General features: G+C 53.4%; 1 protein-coding gene across 2 annotated transcripts in view; it reads right to left on the bottom strand.

Annotated features, from left to right (window-relative positions):
* Positions 1–10,066, bottom strand: part of LRP5 (LDL receptor related protein 5) — an 82,576-nt gene extending 72,510 nt beyond the window's left edge. Inside the window, exons 1-2 of one of the 2 annotated variants that reach the window (XM_024749191.1) lie at positions 9,669–9,797; positions 4,100–4,297 (exon numbers count right to left, since the gene is read on the bottom strand). In XM_024749191.1, coding sequence (XP_024604959.1) covers positions 4,100–4,293 — 194 coding nt within the window. In that variant the 5' untranslated portion in view covers positions 4,294–4,297; positions 9,669–9,797. Of the gene's footprint in view, positions 1–4,099; positions 4,298–9,668 lie in introns of both variants that reach the window. The other variant, XM_024749192.1, reaches the window with a different exon arrangement.
* Positions 10,067–19,133: the final 9,067 nt, after the last annotated feature.

Here is a 19,133-nt window from a genome sequence, read left to right on the forward strand (position 1 = left end):
CCCATTGTGCTCCCCATTTTGAAAGCCTTCCATTGTCACTGCTGACCCATCGATATCACACAGGACAACAGGAGCGGTGACGGAGCAGCGTGAGACCAGGCCAGGGCATCCCAGGAACCCTCTGCCAGGGTGCGCAGGGCACCTTCCAGACCCAGCCAGCCTCCCGCCACCCCTGACAGTGACGTGGGAGGCCCTGCACACCCAGCTGCTCCCTGTCTAACCCGTTTCCAGAAGGGGGGCTGTTGCCAAAGTGCCCCACAGAGAAGAAAGAAGGAAGAAAAGTGGCAACGAGGAAGCCACACCTGGTGACAACAAGCTGATGAGAAGCACACCTGTCCTGCCTGATGCTTTAACAACATAACACAAATCGGACCAAAGTTACTGATACTGGCTCATTCCTATGATGTCAATAATTTATATTATCAAAGCAAATTAAACTTGTATCAGCGTTTAAAAAAAAAAGCTATTCTCATCTGTGTATTTATAACACCCAGCAAACGAGGACTTGTTTTTAATGAGATTATGGACGACGGTAATAGAATCGTAATTCACACAGCTGGTAGCATGCTATTATCTGGTTTAATGACCCGCGCCCCACTATAGGCTTCCTGAGGTGGACGCTGTGGATGGGTGGTCACCACCGTGTCCTCAGTCCCCGGTACAGCACTGAGGAGGGAGTCACACTCAAAAGGTATCACTGAACAACCAAAAATCATACACTCGCGCTCTTTCCCAGCCTGACCTGACACTGCCTCTTCCCTGTTTTCTTCATGTCACTTTTTAAAAAGATTTATTGACTAAAAAGGATCATAAGATAATACTATGTACAACTATATACCAACAAATTAGACGAAATGGATAAATTCCTAGAACCATACAATCTTCCAAGACTGAATCGTGAAGAACCAGAAACTCTGAATAGTTACCGATAATTAGTAATGAAATTGAATCAGGAATCAAAAACCTTCCCCAAAACAGAAGTCCAGGTCCAGATGGCTTCATAGGTGAATTCTAACAAACATTCAAAGAAGAGTTAATACCTAGCCTTCTCAAATTATTCCAAAAAATAGAAGAGGAAGAACAGAATAGCTATTACCAAAAAGACAAGAAACGATAAATGTTGGCAGCGATGTGGAGAAAAGGGAACCCTCGTGCACTGTTTGTGGGAATGTAAATTGGTGCAGGCACTGTGGAGAACAGCACTGAGGTTCCTTAAAAAACTAAAAATAGAACTACCATATGATCCAGAAATCCCACATCTGGGTATTTCCCCAAAGAGAATGAAAACACAAATTTGAAAAGATGTATGTACCCCTGTGTTCACTGCAGCATTATTTACAATGGCCAAGGTATGGAAGTAACCTAAGTGTCTGTCGAGAGATGAACTGAATGGATAAAGAAAAGATGGTGTGTGTGTGTGTGTGTGTGTGGAATACTACTCAGCCAGAACAAAGAATGAAATCTTGTCGCTTGTGGCAACGTGAATGGACCTGGAGAGTATTATGCTAAGTGAGAAAGGTCAGACAGAGAAAAACAAGTACCGTATGATTTCACTTATATGTGAAATCCAAAAAACAAAAGAGAAACAGATTCATAGATACAGAGAACCAACAGGTGTTTGCCAAAGGGGGCGGGTAGGGGAACAGATGAAACAGATGAAGGAGATCAGAGGTACAAACTTCCAGCTACAAGATAAATAAGTCATGGGGGACTTCCCTAGTGGCTCAGTAGTTAAGAATCCACCTGCCAATGCAGGGGACGTGGGTTCGAGCCCTGGTCCGGGAAGATCCCATATGCCATGGAGCAACTAAGCCCATGCACCACAACTACTGAGCCTGCACTCTAGAGCCCACGAGCCACAACTACTGAGCCCATGTGCCACAACTACTGAAGCCCACGCGCCTAGAGCCCATGCTCCGCAACAAAAGAAGCCACCACAATGAGAAGCCCGTGCACCGCAATGAAGAGTAGCCCCCCGCTCACCGCAACTAGAGAAAGCCCGCACGCAGCAGTGAAGACCCAATGCAGCCAAAAATAAATAAATTTTTTTAAAAAATCAAATCTTAAAAAAAAAAAATAAGTCATGGGGAAGTATGTAACGTACACATAGGAAATACAGCCAATAATACTATAATAACTTTGCTTGGTGATGGATGGTTAACTGTTCTCATTGTGACCATTTCATAATTGAATCACTATGTTTTACACCTGAAACTAATATAATATTGTATGTTAATTATAACTCAATAAAAGATATTAGGGCTTCCCTGGTGGCGCAGTGGTTGAGAGTCCGCCTGCCGATGCAGGGGACAGGGGTTCGTGCCCCGGTCCGGGAAGATCCCACATGCCGCAGAGCGGCTGGGCCCGTGAGCCATGGCCACTGAGCCTGTGTGTCCGGAGCCTGTGCTCCGCAACGGGAGAGGCCACAGCAGTGAGAGGCCCGCGTACCGCAAAAAAAAAAATTAAAACCCAGACTCATAGATACAGAGAACAGAACTCAGAGATACAGAGAACCCCTGGTTCCAGGGGAGGGGGGTGGGTGAAATGGGTACAGGGGATCAAAAGGTGCCAATTTACAGTTATAAGATAAGTAAGTCCTGGGGATGTAACACACAGCATGGTGACTATAGTTAACAACATTGTACTGTGTACTTAAAAGTTGCCAAGAGAGCGGATCTTAAAAGTTCTCGTCACAAGGAGAAAAAAAACGTAACTCTCTACAGTGATGGATGTTAACTAAACTTATTGCAGTCATCATTTTGCAATATACACATATAACAAATCACAATGTCATACACCTAAAATGAATACAATGTTATACGCCAATTATATCGCAATCAAAAACCAAAAACAGGACTTCCCTGGTGGTGCAGTGGTTGAGAATCCTCCTGCCAATGCAGAGGACACGGGCTCGAGCCCTGGTCCGGGAAGATCCCACATGTCGCAGAGCAACTAAGCCCGTGCGCCACAACTACTGAGCCCGCGCTCTAGAGCCCGTGAGCCACAACTGCTGAGCCCACGTGCCACAACTACTGAAGCCCACACGCCTAGAGCCCGTGCTCTGCAACGAGAAGTCACCGCAATGAGAAGCCCGCGCACCGCCACGAAGAGCAGCCCCCACTCACCACAGCTAGAGAAAGCCCGTGCGCAGCAACGAAGACCCAACGCAGCCAAAAATAAATGAATTAAATAAATAAATTTAAAAGAAAAAGAAACCAAACATACAAAAAATGTCTTGAGGTGAGATTCACATATCACCAAATCAACCATTTCAAAGTGAATAATTCAGGGCTGCGTACACCATGTGCAACCATCACCACCAGCTATTTCCCAAACATTTCCACCCCCACAGGAAAACCCTGAACGTACCAAGCAGGTACTCCTCATCTCCCCTCCCCCCGCAGCCCCGGAAACAGCAGTCTGCCCTCTGTCCCTAAGGATTCGCCTGTTCTGGTTCCACATCAATGGAGTCACTGTGGCCTTTGGTGTCTGGCTTCTTTCACTTAGCAGCATGTTTTCAAGGCCCATCCATGGTGTGGCATCCACCCGTGCCTCATTCCTTGTTATGGCTGAGCACCACTCCATCGTACAGATATGCCGCAATCTTGCTTATCCATCCGTCACTCATCTGTTGGTGGACATTTCAGCTGTTCCTACCTTTTAGCTATTGTGGATGCTCCTGCGATGGGTATTCGTGTACACGTATTTACTTCGATACCAATTTTCAATTCTTTGGGGGCATAAACCTAGGAGCAGAATTGCTGGCTCCTACGTTAATTCGATGCTCACACCCTGAGGAGCCACGAAACTGCTTTGGATGTAGGGCTCTTTAGCCTTTGCGATCCCCCTTAGAATAAGCATTCTACATTTTGCTATAAAACAGATGCAGATGCCACCCCAGACCCTGCTCGGGTGGGATGTCAGACATGGTGTGTGCACTGTCATGGATCTCGGCTCTGAAAAGGCCTGCAGGCCTCAGGCCCCCAGGGTTTCAGGTGTGAGACCACTGGCCTGAGCTGGGAAGGATCAGCCAACGCCCAGCTGGGACTGGCCAGGGCCCCGCGGGGAAGGTGGGGGCCCAGAGCCAGGCGGAACTTACCGGAAGGAGCCGTCCAGGTTGGCGCGGTGGATGAAGCTGAGCTTGGCGTCCGCCCAGTACAGCTTCTGCTCCTCCAGGTCGATGGTCAGCCCGTTGGGCCAGTAAATGTCCGAGTCCACAATAACCTTCCGGGTGCTGCCATCCATCCCTGCCCGTTCGATCCGGGGTATCTCTCCCCAGTCTGTCCAGTACATGTACCTAACAAGGAGGACAGAAGCACGATGAGAAAAGCTTGTTTTTGTTTCCTGTCTATATGAATGCAAGCGTATGAAACAGAGGCAGTGAATTTGCCCTGAAATCTCGCCCAATGTTCCGAGCCGAGGGTATCATTACTTCCAATTTGCTTTCTAAGCAGTCAGTAATATATTAATTTTTTCTTCTTTTTTGGCCGCACCGCTTGCAGGATCTTATTAGTTCCCCAGCCAAGGATTGAACCCAGGCCCTCGGCAGTGAAAGCACAGAATCCTAACCACTGGACCACCAGGGAATTCCGTGTAATATATTAATTTTTAATCAAAGTTGGATAATCAAATATACTTGTTTCCACTTGTTCTCATTTAGCAACATATTCTAGGTATCCTCTTCTTACTAGTCGAAATCCTCCTTGTTCTTTTAATGGCTATATAGTACGGTAAATTATTTAAGTGAAACCACTTTGAACGTTTGCGTTGCTTCTGAATTTTTGCTACTGTGAAAACGCTGTAAATGAACTTCTAAAAGGCAATTAAAATATGTAAAGTGGAATATTATTCAGTGCTAAGAAGAAGTGAGCTATTAAGCCATGAAAAGACACAGAGGAACATTAAATGCTTGTTACTAAGTGAAAGAAGCCAACGTGAAAAGGCTACACATTCTATGGTTCCTGCATACGACACTGCTGAAGGTAAAACTATGGAGACAGAAAAAGATCAGGGGCTGCCAGGGACTGGGGAGGGATATGCACTGACGGTGCACAGAGGATTTGTAGGGCAGCAAAACGATTCTGTAGGATAATACAACCATGGATACGTGACATTAAATCTTCGTCAAAAGACAAAGATTAAATGTACATGGGTATACAGGAACTCTCTGTACCTTGCCCTCAATTTATCTGTGAGCCTAAAACTGCTTTTAAAAAATGAAGTCTGGGGCTTCCCTGGTGGCGCAGTGGTTGAGAGTCCGCCTGCCGATGCAGGGGACACGGGTTCGTGCCCCGGTCTGGGAAGATCCCACATGCCGCGGAGCGGCTGGGCCCGTGAGCCGTGGCCGCTGAGCCTGCGCTCCGCAGCGGGAGAGGCCACAACGGTGAGAGACCCGTGTACCGCAAAAAAAAAAAAAAAAAAAAAAAAACAACTCAAAAACCCAACGGGGAGAGGCCCGTTTCACCAAAAAAAAAAAAAAAAAAAAAATGAAGTCTGTTAAAAACAACAATGCGTAGGTGAGGTATACACTGAAACATACCAGTTATTCCTGGGGGGGTTGTGGGTGATTCAGTTCTTAGAGTTTCCAGCCAGAAACCACTGCCTCCTTAGAGGCTTCCTTATTTGATGTCCCTTCACACGAGCAGAGATAATAGGCAGGCATCTGGGCTGATGGGTTCAAACCCCACCAGGGCCCAGATGTCCAGGAGGGGCGCCCTCTCAGCATGGCTCTCCAGTGGAGAGCAGAGGGAACCGCACCAGCCTTGAGGACATGAGTCCCTTGGGTTTCTGGCCCAGTCGGCTGTGGACAAGCCACGGGGCACAAGGGGCGGCAGACCTGTTTCACTTTACTTTGTCCACCGGTGTCTCTCCGCAGAGAAGGGGGACAGTGCCTGGATTTCCCTTTGAGGAACCCCCCCTCCACTCGAGGTTCATGAAACTCTCCAGGTGGTGTGTCTGCTCCCACACTCCCTCCTGGAGTGGGCACAGATCAGTCCTGAGCAATCAACAAACCCCATTACCCTCAGCCTTAGTGGCTGCTTTAGAGACAGGCAGATGGGAGTCGGCCTGCAAGGGGAGGGCAAGGGGCTCCTGGGAGCCACCTGTGCCATCGTGGGAGGGTCTGCCAGGAAAGACAGCGCAAGCCCAGACGGGGAGAGGCGGGGCCGTGGGACACAGTGGGAGTGAAAACAGGCCACTTCTCAGACGCCCTGGCTGCTTGGGCCCATAGGCCTGCTTCCCTTCGAGCTGCTTCTATTACGGATCAAGTCCCCTCCCCACACTTCCTCTCCACTCCCTCTCTCAGCCTCCACATCTTCAGAGGTAAAACCTCATGCCTTTCAGCAAAGCCTGAGCTGCCGTCCACCAGGGACCAGCAAAGTCATCAGGGACATGGGGAGAACAGGCCCAGCCTTGCCCTTTGGTGGGGGTCTCTGTCCAGCAGGAGAGAGAAAATGACACGCACACAAGCTGCCCCTCCCCCGAGATGGGAGCTCCGAAGGCCACCCCCATCCATGGGGCCACCCAGAGGGGTGTCATTTCGGAGCTGGCACTGTTGCCACCTGCTAGACGGGTTATGACAGATGATGATAATGAGCTCCTGGGGGCTTCACGTGCGGCGAGGGGCCAACCACACCCCGCCATTGTCACCAAGCTCCCCTGCTCTCCAGCCCCCATGGGGACAGAGAACTTGGAACACCTCTCCAACAAGCTCTCCACTCTGCTCTCCACTGAAGAAGTGACGCACGCAGGGACTATTCCCATTGGACAGGTGGGAAAACCGAGGCTCCGGAAGGCTGCGCCGCCCCAGGTCACAAGCTCTGGGAGCACAACACGGTTCTCCGGTAGAGGTCAGAGCCTGGCCGCTGTCTGACCCAGCCCCCAGCCTGGGGTGGTGGCGAACTTCTGCGGGCACCCGAGGCTCTCAGCAAAGGCTCCCGCCGGCCTGGTGCAGGCACCTTTCTCTCCCTGTGCTTTTCCCACCCCCAGCAGCCTGGAAAGAGCCCAGCCCTCCCGCCGGCTGCCCAGAAGGTGTCAGGAGAATCAGTCTCAGAGCCATCCACTCACGTGCTCCCTGAACGCTCCTCGGTGGCCAACGGGAAAGGCCGGAAAATGTGCAGGCTCAGGACCTCTGCGAGGGGCATAATTCACATTCTTTCCCCCGGGTTTCATAACAGAGGCCCGGCTGGTTTCCTTAAATGGGGAATTTGCGAGCCACCCTGTTCCCAGGGCCCAGCTGGCGTGGATGTGCTCGTGCAGAGCCTTCAACGCTGCCAAAGGCCCAGCCTAGCTCCACGGAGGAAAATCAACTCCTGAAGCAAAGCCCTGCAGCCTGGTCTCAGCGCACAGAGGGCAGAGGCTGGCTGCGGTTGTGGTTGTGTGTTATTTTAGGGAAGGGCCATTTTGCATTTTAAAGAGGGGGTTGGGTTTCAGCCCGGCTTTAACTCGAGACCCAGGAGCCACTGCAGCCCCTCGTGGGCTGGGACAGGCCTGGGCCACCCCCCAGCGCTGGGCTGATGTCTTCCCAGCCCCCGGGTCCTCAGGGCCGGAGAGTCCTCCCTGGAGCCCGCTCTGCTGCCCAAGTGGGCACCTGGTGCTGGGAGTGGAGGTGCCTCCCCAGCCTCGCCGGGACACCTGCCCTTTGCCACCCCGTGCTGCTGAACCTGACCAAGTCCAGGCCCTGGGGTCTGTGGTCCTCCTGGCTATGGGGCTCTTGGTCACGTGCACCCTGAGGTTGACGTTCAGACTGAGAACCTTCCTTCCTGATGACGTAGCAGGGGCAGTATCCCCTCATCTAAGGAGGGACCCTAGTTGTGAGGCAGAAAGGCTGCCTCACGAGAGGACAGACACATGGAGACAACAGAGGTTCCAACAGGGCCGGGAGGAGGCGGTGATGCTCCCTGCAGACACGAGTGTGTGGCCAGGACAGAGAATGAAGCCCACTGTCCCCGCTCTCAGGACTCAGCTTGAACTCATGGCAAGGACCACCGCCAGGCCAGTGTTGGGCAGAGTGGGGTGCTGCCCATGGTGCCTATGCACTGACCTGGAGTCCCTCCCTCCTGGGCAACGGTGTCTAAGGGGACGGAGCGGACACTGCTAACCTCGATCACACCACAGATGAAGCTGGGACCAGAGTCCAGCGTTCTCCCCGCCATTCGATCTGGTGAGTGGGACACTTAGCATCACCACTTCACTCCGTCACGCATCAGACACATCACTGGGGCGGCGGGAGATGTGGGGGAGAGGCTGGGGCCTCAGATATCCTGCCCAGGGCATCAACACCAAAGTCAACTCTGCCTCAGGGGCAGGGGTGTGATCCCAGCAGGATCTGGGGGAAGAATTCAGAGGCAAGATCAGAAAAGATTTCAAACATTTAATAAGAAAAGACAGAGCCAGAGATGGACCAACTCCTAGGGATGCTACAGGCAAAGCCAGCCTGAGTGTGAGCATGAAGACGACTGCTCCCAACCAAGCACCAAGCACCTCCCAACGGCGCTCACACACACACAAACACTCAGCTTTTAAACCAGCAGCTCCAGAAGGCGCCAGCTATGCCGACATCAGAAGCCGGTCTAGTGTGCTTTCTCAGTCAACACGCCGAGAAGGCCCCCGTAAGGAGGTTTACTTGGCCACCAAAGCGCCCCCTCACCCAGGGTGCTCCCCGAGCTACCCACGCACCTGCACTGGCAGGACAGGCCTCTGCCTCCCAAACCTCATTCCACCCACCCCAGGGCGGGCTGAGAGGCCCTTCCACATCCTGGGCTGCAGGCAGTGCGGCCAGTGTCACCACCCCTCCAGGGCAGGGGAGGGCACTGCCAGGGGCAACAGCAAATCAGGGGCATCAGGACCAGAACCCATAGCCCTATGGTGTTTCTGTTCCAGATGCCCAACAGCCATTCCTGACACATGAACAGCAGAGGAGTGGGCAGACCCAGCAGTGGGTCGAGCACGGCCAGGAGGCAGGTGCCTAGCTTGATGCAGCCTGGCTAAGAGTGTGTCCTTCCCAGGCGGCAGGAAGAGGGAACAGAGGGCCGAGGGATGACCGAACGAACAGCTGCCGCTCATGAAAGTCTGCAATGAGCCTGGCCTGGCTGGGCAGCTCGGTCATCTCCCCACAATCTCTCCATCCCAGCCTTCAACTCTGCACATGTTCTTAGCTTTGCCGCCACTCACAAAACCCCACCTGGAACTCATGGCTGGGCCCTGAGCCTTCGTAGGTCACGTGAGCTCAGCCAGACTGGGAGGCAGGGGGAAGAAGAGGGCTTCCAGAAGACGCCAGAGAAACCATCTGCAGAAGTTCCACTTCTGGACAAGGAGCTTCACTTTTTCCCCCCGTTTTCAGCTGATGCAGTCATAAAGGAAGTGAAAGGTGTGAGTTCTACCTGTCAGAGCGCTCGCACCTCCTCGGACACCGTCACACACACATCTGGGACGTCTAGTGATTCGAATCCACGGCCAAGCACGTCAGCTGCCTCAGAGACAGCGAGTTTAAAAAAAACCACACTACAGGGTATCAGGGGAAATCGTTCTCAACAACAACAAATTCTGAAAGCGAACCCACTTTAAGACTGCCGCATTTTCTCTAAAAAAGGTACGTGGGCTCAAGTAAGTTCAAGAGAGAAATCACGACCCCACCCACTCGCACCAGGGAGGAGAGGCACTGGGTTTACCCGTGAGCGGGGTCCAAGGCGATGGCCCGCGGCTGGTCCAGGTCCTGCCAGAAGAGGACCTTCCGGGACGTCCCATTGAGATTGGCCACCTCGATGCGATTGGTCTCCGAGTCCGTCCAGTACAGCTTCTTGCCGACCCAGTCGCAGGCCAGGCCGTCGGGTGACACCAGGCCGGAGATGACCACGTTCTGCACGGCAGCCCCCGTCTGGTTCAGGTAGGTCTGCTTGATGGCCTCCTCGCTCACATCCGTCCAGTACACGGCTCCCTTGGAGAACTGGAAATCCACTGCGGCCGCATCCTCCAGGCCGCTGACCACAATGGTGGACTCCAACTTGACTCCGCCCGCGTCCACCAGCCGTACGTCCCGGCGGTTGGCAAACAGGAGGAGCGGCGAGGCTGTGGGGGCAGAAGCAAACCGTGAGGACCGCAGGCTGAGGGACGGGGGGCTAGGTGCCTGGACCCTGCCCGGCCCGTGCCCGAGGCTCCCGGTTCCTTCCTTCCATCCCCAGCCACTGCCGGGAAGGCACCTGGGCGGGCCCAGCCACCCATTCAGGCGCTCTTTCAACGCAGCAGACGGCGCTGCAGTTCCTGAAATCACCGTGTGTCCCACCCAGGCCCCTCCTCTGCAGGGTAGGAGGACGCGCGGAGGGTTCGAGGTCAGGACCGTCTCCGGAGCTCCACCACTCCCACCACCACCATCATTACGTCACGTCTACAGTTCTTTGTGGCAGCAGGGACACGGCAAAGATCAAACACCGGGATGTAACAACTACATCCGAGCTGGGCATCCTGACCTCTTGCAAGGAGGATATGGCCACCAAAGAACATCTGTCCCTCATCTCACCCCTCCCTGCCCCAGGCAGGTACAGACAGATAATAAAGAGTGCGCATCCTCACAGGCTGACGGCTCTTTGAAGGTCACACACAGCACACAGAGGTGGGCAGGCTCCTCTCTGGGCCCCCTGGGCTCTCGGCACACAGGCCTGGGCTGTGGGTGACAGTTCACCCATTTTACAGAAGGGTAAGATAAGGCTTCGAGAGGAACAAAGTTCAACAGCACACCAGAGGTGCTACACTGTGCTCATCGCACAGGTGTATTTCGTTTGTAAAAAGGCATCACTTTTCTGTGTATACGCACTTCAGTAAAAAGGTTTTTTTAATTAAAAATGGAAGTTTCCCTGTTTTCCCAGCTGCTACAATATGCTGAGGGTCCCAGTGGACCCTGCACTCCAGGACGGCTTGTCTGCCCGTCTAAGAATGCCCTGCCCTGCCCAGGGCCAGCACACAGCAGCTGCTCTATAAATACATTTCATCCTCCCCACCCAGCCCCTAGCATCCTAATTTCAAGACAATGAGTCACCTCTGCTCTGTGAGAGGTGAGAAGGGAAAGGGCGGGGTGCCCAGAAGGGTCTGGGTCCCCCCTGTCAGCCAGAAGTTCCACAGAGCAGAGTGGCAGTGACACACACCACCGGAGGCACTGCCGGCAGTCGGGTGCCATCCGAGGGTCAGAGGCCGGCCGGTTGGAGGACGGTGGGCAAGGGGGTGATATCCAGGATCAGGGAGCGTCCAGACCTTCAGAGGAGGAAGAATCGTACAGACCAGAGGCAGAGGGCCTTCGCAGGAAGAGTCGTGTGGGATCTGGAGGCCCGTGGACCGAGGCAGAAAAGCTGCTGCAGACACCCCACAGCACATGCAGGGTGACGGGTGCCCCCAGAGCACCTGCCCATTCATCGTCACCAGGGCCCCGCCGGCCACTGGAGCATAGACGACCAGTAATCCCACCCCGCCTGCGAGGTTCACCGTGCCCGGCCTCCTGAGATTCCTCCCCTCTCATCCGGCGAAGGCAGGACCGGCCCGGGTGGTTCCTAACCTCGGGGGTCACAGAGCCCTCTGATAAGCTGACCCTCTCCCCAGAAGCAGACACAGGCGCGCACACCAAGGCCCCGTGACGTTCCCCCACCAGGATGGACCCAGCTCCCGCCTGAGAACCCCTCGCGAAGGCCAGCAGGGAGGACGCTGGCTTCACTCTTCTCTAAACTAGCACCTCTGGACGACAGTGCAAGGGACCATCTCAGGAGGAGGCAAGCTCCCCGCTGCCACAGGTATTCCATTGGGAGTTGGTGGCCACAGGTGAGGGACGAAACTCACCCGGCACCAGCATCAAGAGATGGACGGCCCCGCAGACAGCAGTCTCCAATCAGAGGCGTTCCGGCCCCCAGGGGAAGCGCTTTGGAGGGAGGTACCCACGGGGCGAGTCGCCAGTCCCAGCTGTTGGCCAGACACCCAGTAAGTTAACCCTTCCCCGCAGCCGAAGTCCCAGAGGCCAGGGAGCCTGGGCTGGGGGAGAATCAGGAGGCAGGGAGCCCTGGAAGCTGCCCTGGCACAAAAAATCCTAATTCTGCTCTGCTCTTTCTCCCCAAACTGGAAAGACCACATTTTCCCCGCAGTTTACACTCTGGGCAGTTCAGGTGCACCCTTCAAAGGCCACAAGTGATGGGGGGTGGATTTCAGTTTCCTGCGCTTTTCCCAAACTGAGACTCCTAGGAGGGCCAAGGCGGGCAGGCTCTCTCCAGGAGAAGCCACTCCTGCTTCGAAGACATCTAGAAACCACCACACACTCAGTTCCTAAGTCTGAAGAGGCACCCACTTCACTCTCCGGTTACCCTGGGGACGCATGGCGATGGGGGCCTCTTGTGGGGGGCTGCCCCCCCCAGCTGGCACCTACCCTCCCAGTGCCCCTCCTAGGGCTTGGGGAGCCCCGGCTGATGCGGCCCCAAGCCTACCAGGGGCCACGGGTACCCTGGCTCATCTGGGAGATGTGGCCGCCTGGGGCCCCTCCTTCCCCACGGGAGGAGGGAGGCTGGGGAGGCGGGCAGGATTAGAGTGGCCAGGTGAGGGGCTGGCGTCGGGACAGGCTGTCCTGAGGAGTGATGCACTGGGCTGAGACCACTACAGAGCCGGCCAGTGGGCAGGCAGCGGGGTGTCGTGTAGCTCATGCCAGCCTGGCTGGGACACGCAACGGAACCAAGAACCCACCCTCGTGTCCTGTATTACGTGGGGGGAAAAGACAACAAGCGACCCACATGACGGGTCAGGCGATGTCAGTTATGCCTCGCGACATCAATGCTGCGGTTTGCAAAACAGAGCAGGGTAAAGGATTCGGGGGTGGGGTCTGCCGTTTCACGTAAGATGGTCAGGGTGGCCTCGCTGAGAAAGTGACACCTGGGCAAAGACTTGAAGGGGGCGGCGAGAGAGGGCCGGACGGAGGGCATCCTGGCAGAGGGGATGACCAGTGCAAAGGTCCTGGGGCGAAGCATGCAGGAAGCGGCAGATGGCCCTATGTGCTCCTTCCCGAGGTGACGTGCCCACGGGCCCAAGACCCTGCAGGTCAAGGGGCTCAGGTGTGTATCTCCCAGATGAGGAGACTGCAGCTCTTGGAAGGGTGCTTTGACCTGCCCCAGGTCACTCCAGGGATGATCTCTCGATCAGTGGCCCAAGCTTTGGGGGCAGTGAGGAGAAGAAACAAGCAGTGTGAGGAGGGAGACGAGTGCAGGGCAGAGGGGCTGAGAGCTGGGCCGGCAGCCCAGCCTCCACCGCACCCCAGGACTCACGCGGGGTCACCCGGCCACTGCAGATGCAGGAACAGCCCTTTTAGGAAATACCGCGGTATCTGGTCCTAAGGACCATAAAACGTTTAAACCCTCTCCCTAGAGACGGGCCTCACAGGACCTTATCCCAAGGAACACCTGAAGGAAGGAAAAGGTCCTAGACACAATATTTACTGCAGCCTTCCTTATAATAAGAAAAATAAACAAATAAGAAATCTCCAACATTGGGGTACCTAGTCTGTTCTCTCAGTAGAAAGTTGTGTCCATTAAAGTAGTAAGAAAATGACTGCAGTGATACCAGAAAACGTGTAAGAAACGTTAAGTCAACACACACACACAACGTAACTATAAACCCCGATCTGCACTAGAATTGCGGGTATGAGAAGGTGCTAGGTGGGGATGAAGATTGAAGAAAGGACTGCATGATGAAAGATGACTTTGTTAAGCCTCTAGATAAATATCTTGAAATGTTTTAACCCCAGGTTCCATTTATGTTGCTATGACATTCTCTGTGCAAGTTCTTTTTTTTCAGGACCACGTATCACAAGGGTACACAGACCGGCTCGGCCCCCCAGAGTGAGCAGCCTGGAGCCAGCTCAGGGGCACGGCTCAGATCTGGGCCTCTCCGAGCTCAACGTCCTGTGAGATGGGGGTCCTCACTGCACCCCCACCTCAGAGACTGTGAGGCTTCAACAGAGCAATTCATACAAAGCCTCAGGCCGGTAGCAGCACATTTCAGGCACTCAGTGAACACCAGCCGCCGGGGCAGCACCTGTGCTTGCAGTTCATTAAATGTTTCTTTCACCCAGTCCCGGGCCGGTCCTGCTACACAGGAAAGCACGTCAGCTCAGACTCTCGTTCAAACCCCAGCCTGGCCTCCAGCTGCGAGATTTGGGGCCAGACTTTTTATCTCTGCTCTGAGCCTGTTTCCTCATCCATCCAGCAGGAAATGGTAACTACTTAAAAGGCGCCGCTGGCTGCTGTGGGGCTGCAGTGCAGAGCACCCGGCAGGTCCTCAAAAAGTTACCTGGCGAGGGGCTTCCCTGGTGGCGCAGTGGTTAAGAATCCGCCTGCCAATGCAGAGAACACGGGTTCAATCCCTGGTCTGGGAAGATCCCACATGCTGCGGAGCAACTGAGCCCATGCACCCCAACTAGTGAGCCTGAGCTCTAGAGCCCGTAAGCCACAACTACTGAGCCCGCGAGCCACAACTACTGAGCCCACGAGCCACAACTACTGAGCCCGCGGCCTAAAGCCCACGCTCCGCACCGAGAGGAGCCAACGCAATGAGAAGCCCGTGCACCGCAACGAAGAGTAGCCCCCGCTCACCGCAACTAGAGAAAGCCCGGGCGCAGCAACAAAGACCCAACGCGGCCAAAGATAATTAATTTTTTTAAAAAGTTACCCATCGAGCTACCACGTGACCCAGCAATTCCACTCCCAGGTGTGTACCCAAGAGAACTAAGAGGACTCAAATAAATACTTGTACATGCATGGTCACAGCAGCACGATTCACAGTCACCCAAAGGCAGAGGTAGCCCAAATGTCCATCCATGGACAAATGGATAAACAAAACGTGCTCTATCCATACAATGAAATATAACTCAGCCATAAAAAGCAGTGAAGGACTGACACAGGCTACAACATGGATGAGCCTTGAAAACATGAGGCTGCAGAAGAAGACAGACACACAGATTAGTAGTGGCCAGGGGCTGGGGGGTGGGGATGGGGTGAGGGAATGAGGCAAAACCGCTTAATGGGGACAGGGTTTCCTATAGGGGCAATGGAATGTTCTGGAACTAGATCGTGGTGGCTACCCAACATTGTGAATGCACTAAAGGCCAATGGATTATTCACTTTAAAATGGTTAATTTTACGTTGCATACATTTCACCTCAATAGATAATTTCTCAAGGCACCATTACACCCCAAGCCCACTGAATTCCCCCCGTGACCTTCTTCCCTCATCCTGGCTTCCCAATCGGCTAACTCAGCCATGGATGACCCTTTCTGTGACCCTGGATTCACGCAGCCCCTTCTTGGCATGGCCCTCAGAACATCCACAGAGTTCTGTGGGTTCTCCGTGTTTCCCTGCCAGGGGACGGGGAGTAGACCACTCCCACCTATTTCTAGGCTAGGTCTGCCGTTCCCAGCATCCTCAGCCCATCAGTGTCAGAAAAAGGCCACGCTTTCCCGTCCTGGCCCGGGTACCAGGACCCGTGATTAACGTGCAGTCCCTACCACAGCGGGATCAGGAGTCTGAAGATCCCAGTGCCAACAACCCCATTTTAACCCATGTAAGCGTAGCCAGTATTTATATATAGAATTCATAGCAGATGTCTGGGCTTCCATTCCAATAGCCTGTATTTTACACCGTTCACGTGGTTACACTGAACACAAGCCGACTCACTGTAACCCAATCCTCTGCTACTACACCAAAATAAGCAACGTTTTTAGTACCTGCCTTATTGATATTCACCAAGCATTACATTGCTCATGGGAGCAGGCTGGAGGCTGGAGGCCAACTAGGGATTATGGGTCAGCAATGGTCCTTCGTCCCACACCAGCCCCACGGGGAAGGTCAAGAAGAGGAAGACAACGTGGGGTACATTCAGGGAGCCTACAGCGCAGTTGGGCAGGACACACGTTATACACACACGCACGTATGCGGTCAACCACCTAAGCAGGAAGAAAAGGCAGACGCGTGACATGGACAGGAGGTGCCCGGAGGAGAACAAGCTGTCTGGTGAAGCTGGCGGGCTCCCTGGAGGAGGGAGACATGAACGAGACTTAGCGAATGCCGACCCCGAGATGCAGCTATGTGCTCAAGGCAATGAATTCTACCCACAGTAACTTTCCTGACGCCTAACGGCTCTGGGTGGCTTCTAGCTTGGGCTTCTCAAACTGGGCACTCGCCACCCCTCCTTCACACTTGCTCATACCTGCATCCCCAGGGGCAGGAGCTCCTCCTCCAGCTGCGCCCGCGTCTGCTTCCACGTGCCCTCTGTTCTCTACTTGCCCAGCCCTGCGCCACACCACGTGCTGAGCAGGCTTTCTAACCAGCCCCGACTGCCGGAAGAGGCAGTCCCTCCTAATGCATGTCCTTTAGAAAGTCCTGGCTGCCCCGGGTCCACTACATCCCCTTACACATTTTACAGCCAGCTCCCCAAGTTCCATAAAATCCGTGTTGGGATTTTTCATGGCATTGCTTTTAAGGTTTTTACGATATGAAAAAAGCAAAAATGTCAGAGCTTAGCTGGCAGGACAGAGCGACAGACAATGACGTTCACGACACTGTTGTCTGTGGTGGTGGAAGCCTGGGTTTACTAGTTTATTCAATTATGGTGGGAGATGGATGGGGGTGATGGTTGTACAACACATGAATGTCCTTCATGCCACCGAACTGGACACTTCAAAATGGCTAAGAGGGTAAATGTTATGTGTATTTTAACACCATCCAAAATAATAACATAAATAAAAACTGATGGTCTAGTAATACTGTAGATTATAAGCTACTAAAAAGAATGACTCAGAACTACAGCTACAGCCTTCACTCAGGATTTTTTATTTTACATGTTGGCTGGTCATTAAAGCATGTCTACTATGTACTATGTATTCATTAACTGAAGCCAGTGTAGACTCATCTATACCTATTTCGTGAAATGGGTTAAGATCCAATATTCCCATTTACTTTGATGTTCAAATGTTTCCTACGTTTGGACGGTGAGAGTCCCTTTACGTTGGCTCTCGGGTCCCCCTGACACGTCCCCACCACCGCTTGAGGATTTCTTTACTTTCTTTCTGGGACCGTGACATGCTCCAGGCTCATGAGTATTTCTCCCTGCCCCAGCTGGAGAACCGGCCCTTTCTCGAGAAGCTCTGCTTCCTTTGAGTGGAGAGTGATCCTTAGAAGCCAAGACCTGGGTGCTGGGTGTGCTCACTGCTTCTGGGCCTTCTCAGCAGACGGAGCTGGGGAACATACACACGGTCCCTCCTCCTTATTCACAGATGCCAGCCTGGAGAGTCGCCCAGTGGCTCAGATTCATTCATAACCCCATCGATGCCCAGGGGCTTTCCGATCATTCCTGGACGTGCACATGCACAGAGAGGGGCGGAAAAACAGTCACCGGATACGCCAGCTCCCAGCCAAGGCGGCACAGGCGAGCTCTGCCCTGCCGTCTCGGCTCACACCGGAAGCGTGCGTCCTCTGCCCTGCCGTCTCGGCTCACACCGGAAGCGTGCGTCCTCTCCAGTCGTTAATGGCACATTGTTGGCCTTTTCTGTGCTTTCTGCGGGTGATTTCACTGTTGAAAACGGCCCCAGGCACAGGGCTGAGGGGCTGTTGGTGTGCAGCGTGGCGTACGCACAGAGGAAATGGGTGTTAGATGAGCTTACAGCATTACTGGTCATGGGTCAGTGTGAATGAACCAACGATACCTATTAAATCACGTGTCTTTGAACAGAAACACACGTCCAACAAGGCTGCGTGTCCATCGGCAGATGAAAATGTGACCGGAAGCTCTGGGGGGGAACCCAAGCCTGTATCTCCCCCAGGACCAGTGGTTCAGAATTCACTCATTCAGTGTTTGCTGTGGCTTTATACACCAGAACTACTGTGAATAACGAAAACCCACTGTATATGTATATACGTACATTCCTACACACACACCCGTAACATTTCTCTATTTCTCTGTGTGTGTGTGTGTACACGTGGTAAAAATTCATGACTTCATGGCTGTCCTTGCAACGTTAAACCTTTCCTCGGGGTACTGTCTAGTCTCCCCTTTCTAGTTCGTCAGTACGCTCTCCAAAGTGGAAACGTGGCTTTTGTGATTGTCAATATATCTACTTACCTGCTCAGTATCACCAGCTCCCAACCACTCCCATAAGCTCTGCTGGCCTCCCCCGCACCAACCTCCCCCAGCCCATGTCACCAGCCGCACCTCTACGTGGCACCCCACCATGACCTCACATCCTCAGATGCGAGGCACCAACATTTCTGCACCGGGAAGGGAAGGGAAGTGCACTCCTGGGAACCGTGCTGAATCTATACATCGTGGAGGGAAAACTGACATTTCTACGATATTGTCTTCCTATCCACGAACATTTATTTAGGTCTTCTTTAGTGTCCCCGTAAAATTTTGTTGTTTTGTTTTTTTTGGCATACATTCTGGCACATTATTTCTTCAATATACCCCCAGGTGCTTCAAATAAAATTCAAAGCATTAAAAAAAAAATGAAACTAGCATGACTGTAACAGAGAGAGACTGCTAAATTCCCGTGAATCTTATGATAAAACATGAAACTTCAAAGACACTTGGGTTGGGATGGGGACAAAGCCTCCCCCATTCCCCAGGCAGGAAAGCTCCATGTCCCCTCTAGGGGAAATGGGTGAAAAGCACTGATCTGGCTAAAACGATGGGAACCAAGGAGAAACCTGTGCGGTCCCCCAAAGTGCAAGCGAACGAGCCTCCCCAGCTCCGAGCACAGAAAAGCTCCGTCTCTCCCCTCCAAGCGCAATAAAAGAACCACACGCGGCTTGGCCCAGAATGAGGCTCGGAGAGCTTAAAATGGCTGGAAATAGTCACTGCTGTACCATTAGTAGCATCTCAGCAAAATCACACCTCGGTGTCTCACAGAACTTTCCTAATTAAGGGAGAAGCAATACTAAAAATCCAAGCTCACTTTTCTGTGGGAAGTTCCTCGAAGCCGAGGGCCCCCCGCCCCACATTTCCATCCCTGCCCTCAGCTCCCCGGAGGCCCTCGCCACCTGTGCTGCTCTCACAGCGGGGGCAGCGGCCACGGCAGCCCTCGTGCAGGACTACAGCGACCACAATTCCGGCCACAGAACCCCGTG

Source organism: Neophocaena asiaeorientalis, unplaced genomic scaffold (genome assembly GCF_003031525.2).
Source record: "Neophocaena asiaeorientalis asiaeorientalis breed wild unplaced genomic scaffold, Neophocaena_asiaeorientalis_V1.1 scaffold43, whole genome shotgun sequence".
NCBI lineage: Eukaryota > Metazoa > Chordata > Mammalia > Artiodactyla > Phocoenidae > Neophocaena > Neophocaena asiaeorientalis.